The sequence below is a fragment of the Pezoporus occidentalis genome, unplaced genomic scaffold, assembly GCF_034315485.1.
Source record: "Pezoporus occidentalis ecotype Australia unplaced genomic scaffold, CSIRO_AGI_Poc_V1 ctg19, whole genome shotgun sequence".
In the NCBI taxonomy this organism is placed as follows: domain Eukaryota; kingdom Metazoa; phylum Chordata; class Aves; order Psittaciformes; family Psittacidae; genus Pezoporus; species Pezoporus occidentalis.
Window position 1 is genome coordinate 13,049,863 of NW_026913748.1, and position 6,000 is coordinate 13,055,862.

Genomic DNA, 6,000 nt, shown 5'->3' on the forward strand with positions numbered 1-6,000 from the left:
TAGATATCAGCAAATTGTTATTGGCAATTTAAAAAAAAATGTAACCTGATATGGTTTTTATATCAAGCAATGAGGAAACTATCATGTTAGAGAAATAACCTGTACGTAGGTGTTGCCCTCCTCATAGTTGCCAACTAGTTTCCCCTTTAATTTGCATGCTACAAATACCAGCTGCTTTTAAACTTACTCAGTGTGTAAATTGTGACATCTTAAACACCACAGAATATTGTCTGGTGCCTGTTGCTGTTTTCTTTGTGGTGCCACTTATCCTGAACAATTAATCAATTTCTGTCTTATTGTTTGTAACAAAGTAAGTTCTTTGAGAATTCTCTCAGTTCCAGAATGAGAATTAACTACTATGGTAGTGTAACCTAAGTCACTATACAGGCATAACAGAAACAATTCCTACAAGTGTTACAAGTTTTATAAGCCCAAGGTTTCTATATAAATATTTCTTGGTATTGCTTATTCAGCATGTAACTTGGATATTTTTTTAGTATGCTTTTAAGAAGCAAGAACAGGGTGGACTTTAAAATTTCTTTTCAAGGTTCCCATGCCTGAAAGATATAAGTTGGTTTTTGAACAAAGGAAAAATGTCACTAAACAGGATTGATTTTGAGGAATATTTCCTGTGGTCAGTCAGGGATTTTAAAAATTATTAAATCAGAAACATTTTAGGGTTTGGAGTTAGCAGGGTACCAGGTAGTTTTCAAGTGTCTATTAAAGTTTATCATCTCAGAGGAGGGGCAGCGTCAGACAGTCAGAAGTTTATCTGGCCTTTCTCTGGGCTTGGGAAATATGTGCTGTTAATTCTAAATATGGCTGTGGAGAGCAGCTTTTTGAAATGACTGGGAAAACCTCTGTGCGACCAAATTGTTTTTCTCTTGTTGTTTCACAGGTTTCAGAATCTGCTGTGGTCTCGAAAGGCATTTGTGGATAGTGTGAAGGTGTATAATCACAGCTACATCTACATGCCAGCCTTCTCAATGAAGACGGGGACGGGACCCTCCCTACGTGTCTATTACACCCTGAAAGACTTTGGTGCCAAGCAGGCGGTCCTTTTTGCCAACCCCAATTTCCTGCGGGACATTGGCAAGTTCTGGAAGAGCAAAGGTATCCATGCCAAACGGCTTTCCACGGGACTTTTCCTAGTCAGTGCTGCCCTTGGTCTGTGTGAAGAAGTAACAATTTATGGCTTCTGGCCATTCTCGGTGGACCTGCATGGGAAGTTTATTAGCCATCATTACTATGACAATGTCCTGCCTGATTCTGGATTCCATGCCATGCCAGAGGAATTTCTACAGCTCTGGTTTCTTCATAAAAGTGGTGTACTGAGAATGCAGCTAGAACCGTGTGAGGACCCTTTATTCCAGTCTTCTGCCCGAGGATTGTAGGAGTGTGTTTGGGAGATCCAATAGCTTTTAATTTCAACTCTCTACAGCAGAGTGTTCTGTTTTCTGTTGTTTCTTTCTAAAGGGAAAATAATTGTGCATTTGCATGGACCATAAAAATGTTACTTGAAGGCCAAATGGAATATGTCCTTAATGTATAGTGCTTTATGGAACTGGGGTGGGGGGAAGAGGATCTCTCCACTGAGTCCAATCAGCAGCATTGTGAAAATAATGTCAGAAGCAGCACAGCTGAACTTTCTGGGGGATGTTTTTAAATGACCGATTTAAAAAGGGCATTAAGGCTCAGAGAGACACAGGGCCACCCACAAGCTTTTACTGGCAGTGCCAAATATGACTGTCTGTTCAAAAATCTGTTTCATTCCAGATTGGCACCTCATACAGCTTTCCTTTTTCCTTTTTTTTCTCTTTCCCCCTGTTTGGGTATGTTTGTGTGTAGGAGAGCATGTGTGTGTTGTTGACTTTGTTTGATTCTGTCCTTTTCTATTCCCCCCCACCTCCTTTCCTTTCCCCTCCAGTGGAAGAAAAAGGAAAGGCTTAAAAGACCCAGGAGCCAAGTACCATCAGCTCCTTTGAAGACTCCTGGGAGAGTTAAAGGTGCTAAGAATCTGGTTAGAAGAATGTCCTAGGAATGCCCTGCTACTGAGTATGGATAGACCTACCTATTGTAGTTTTTATCAGGGTAGTTTAGGTCATTGCACTTATGATAATGCTATATTGTGGGCAAGCGCTAGTTAAGGCAAATGGGTCTGAAAATGAAAAGTGTGTTACAAAACCAGTAGTGAAGTGCAGCCTGGTTTCAGTTGACCTGCTGCAAGATTTCAAAGATTTCCGCAGTGACTTTTGTAGTACGGGTGGTTCCTGACTTGTTTTGCTGTACAGCCTTAGGAATTAATTCTGTATTCATTTGGACTTCAGATGTTCATTGACTGTCAAGGGTATTTGAGGTGTTCAGTAGAATGCAGAATGAGGTTCTTCACTTGCTTATATGCAGAAAAACTGCAGAAATGAATGTGTCATTTTAAATGAGTTGAAGCTTTGAAAACCCTTTCTCTTTGTGTGACTAGCTCTTCTGCTTGGATTGTAACGTTAGCCTTAAAGACTTGTACTTTTCTCGCAAGACTGTCTCTGGTTAAAGGTAGTCTGAGAAATGAAACAGCCTTTGGGAGCACTGAAAAGCTGCATAGCCAGCAATTGAAAAGGGAAACGGTAGCCCCTTACATAAGGCAGCCTCTCTCCTCACAGCAGGTGAATTATATCACTGTGCGCATTGCATACATGCTGCTCCAGCTAGCGCAGTGCCTGAAGGACTGTTTTATTCTGGGTTATTACTTGGGCAGCAGATGGTCCTATCGCCATGTAAGTGAGAAATCTTTTTGTTTATTTGCTTTGGTTTAGCACTGTAGGACAAGAAGAGGATCCCAGCTCTCTCCACAGTGCAATTTCAGCTGCACAATGTTATCACCATTAATTTTAAAAATCCAGATCAATGTTCTCTTTCTTATCCTTCCATCATTAGTAGCTGAAATTCTAGTCGGTGTTGAAACAACAAAACTGTCATCAGGTTTCCACAACAACTTCCTGGGCTGTTTTAGCTCCAAAGTGCTAGTATTTTGGGCTATGTGTCCTATCATACGTTGACAACTCTTTGTAGACTACCAGCTGCAAGTTATATAGATATAATTAAAAAAAGAAAGAAGAAAGGCAAAATCCATAGCTCTTCTTTGAATATGAATAATTCAACTATCTATCTAGGACACTGGGGGAAAAAATATAATGTTTTGCTTTTTAAACCTATTTTTCTTAATAAAAATCTTCTTACTAAATATGAATATTCCAAGCATGAAATGGGCACTGTTCCACAGGCTTATAGGGCTAAGCTGTAACATGGAGATTTGGACTAAATAGCATTCTAGATATTGTTCTCATAAAATCCAAATGTGCTTCTATAACCTATTTATCTTTGATATTTTATTTAAAAGTACAGTCAACATGCTGATGGAATGTCACTTGTTAATTTGTTCTCTTTATTATGTTTGTTTTATCTATTTTGTGAGTCCTAGATGAGGAAGGATTTGAAAGTAAAATATTTTCTGTGCTGCTTGCCATGGCAGAATTTTACTGAGCTGCCTTTCTTAGAGAAGAGGAGGTGCCTGTATGGTTTTTATCTTATGCATCAAGTTTTGTACTTTTTAGTGCTTTAGAAGTTATATTATCTGTGAGAACAACAGTTGAAATATGATGTCCTAAAACATCACTTCAGCAGGATGCCAGCATTTCCTTGGGGTGGGAGGGAATGAGGAGAGTAAGGGGGAACTGCCTCTTTGCTGGTCATTTTTTTTCTATTTTTACCAATACTTGGCTTTTTTTGACATGTCTTGGGAAATAATTGGATCAGAAGAACAAGAGAAAAACATGTATTTTTGTAGGAAAACTCTGTGCAGTGTTTCATAGCGTCTGGCTTGTTCAGCTAGTGCCCTGGGTATTTGAAGATGTATTCCCCACCTCTGTTAGACTGAGGCAGACTGAATCTGTAGCCTGGGGTCTTTGTCCATGCTGATATCTGCAGTACTGACGTCTGCAAGGAGATAGCATTCAAAAAAATTATGGAGGCAGGAGTGACCCAGGATATGCGATGTGTGACTGATGTTGGAGAAATTAATAATCCTGGTTCAGTTCACATTTATGCATAGTGAATATTACTGCATCTTACAAAGACAGCCACATTTAATGGGGAAGTAAAAGCTTCAAGGATAGATAATTTTCTAGAGCTTCCAGAAAGCTGGCAGCCAAGGAAAAAGTAGAAACAAAAATAAAGGCCTCGAGCAAAATCTGGTTTAGCTGGCTGACTTGTCAGTCACTTCAAACAGTAGCCAGCCATTAGCCTTTTGCCTATCCAGTACAAAGGGATGTAGGAGAGAGCAATGTAAGTGCTTTGTGGCAAGAGCAGTCACCAAAAAAAATGGCAAAACAGCTGGGAACATGAGAGTGGCAGCTGCCTGACAGAAGTGTTGTAGTAAATATGCTGTGTCTGTGCTGCTGCTCAGCATGTGGCTTGCCTTGTCTAAATCTAGGGTGTCCATGTCAAGGATCATAGATGTGAAATAATGAATTGCATGCAAGGGTCTGAAGTTGTATTCTTCTTCAGGAGGGAAGTCACACCAGGGAATAGGATCTTACTTCTTCTTAAAAACAGGCACATGCAAATCTAGGAGGCTAAATCTTAAGTGTTAACCATGAGAAATCAGCATCTTGCAGTCATGGCAAACTTTGTTCAGAATGATTATATCTATCCAGCATTTACGTACTGATTGATTCCAGTCCATTAATTGCAGTGACCTTAGTCAAATTTCATTGCTCATGTTGGTATATTTTCCTTTCAGTGAATTGAAACCATAATGTTTATTTTGTTAGTGAAATTCTAGACACTAGAGCAAGTGTCTCTTTCCAGTGTCAGTCCCCGAATTTGTCTGATAGTATGGCTATAGCTGCACAAGTCTTTGCCAGTTTGAAAGCTACGGTAATTAATCTTCAATAAAAACTAGTTGAAACAGGCTAAATTATTTCTTAATGTTTCTAGTTATCAGTTTTGTCACAGAGATGGCAAGATACAGAAGTTACAGAAGCACTGGAATCATTGCTCTGCATAGGAAGAAAGATATGCCCCACGTTTGTAAGTAGAAGAGCTGTGCATGGAAGATATTCTATACTAAAATTGCTCTAGATATCCTATTTTTGGGGGTGCATATGCTTTTGACTAAATCAAGACCAATTTTTGAACTTGCACCAAAACTATGTAAAACTTCTTCTTCCTGTTGATTATGAAGTCTTTGAAGTGCCTTCTAAAGCAGACAAGCAAAACAGAAGCCACCAAACTAGAATCATGGAGGAGTGTGCATGCTCATGAGAATAAAAGCATTTATAATTTTGGCACAGACCTTGCTACAAGGCTAAGGACTCTCATTCATGAATGTTGCATTTTTATATTTTTGTTGAAATGAAGATACCAAGCTTGGGGTGAACCAGCTACAGAAGTCAAAGGTACAAGGCTGTTACAGTTTAACCTGTGTAGAATATAGAAATATTAGCAATTTTGTTGACATGACTACTTTCACTTTTTTGTTACCTTAATCAAAAAGGTGTCATAACATACACTGTTGAGTTTGTACCTCTGTGGGAGCTGAAACTAAGGAAAGCATTTTCTTTTTTAAAGTGAATGTCTGAACTATGGTAGTTAATGTAAAACTCTTCCTCCATATATCTTCATGGAAACCAGTTTATTATCTGGCTCACACTCACCTGTAATTCATAAGGAGAACAGGAGTGAGGAAACTTCTGATCTAAAATGGAGGATAATGAAGGAGGTGAATGTTATGTCACTATTTGCTGCCTGCTTTGGTTCTTTTCTTCAGCTCAGTAGATTAGTAAGCGTTGGAAGAAGTGCTGGCTATATGAAGGACAGGCAGTTCTTGAAGAGCTGGATGATGCTGGAAAAAAAAAGGAAGATCAAATCAGTGGTGTAACAAATTGGAGTGTAGCAATTCTTTATAAAGATCCCTAAAGATTCTTTATAAAATTCAAAGCAACTGTA

The 6,000-nt window shown here is 39.0% G+C and overlaps 1 protein-coding gene across 1 annotated transcript in view; it reads left to right on the forward strand.

Annotated features, from left to right (window-relative positions):
* ST8SIA1 (ST8 alpha-N-acetyl-neuraminide alpha-2,8-sialyltransferase 1) overlaps positions 1 to 5,339 on the forward strand; it is a 121,113-nt gene extending 115,774 nt beyond the window's left edge. Inside the window, exon 5 of the mRNA XM_062616855.1 lies at positions 899 to 5,339. Coding sequence (XP_062472839.1) covers positions 899 to 1,394 — 496 coding nt within the window. The 3' untranslated portion in view covers positions 1,395 to 5,339. The remainder of the gene's footprint in view (positions 1 to 898) is intronic.
* The last annotated feature ends 661 nt before the right edge of the window (positions 5,340 to 6,000 follow it).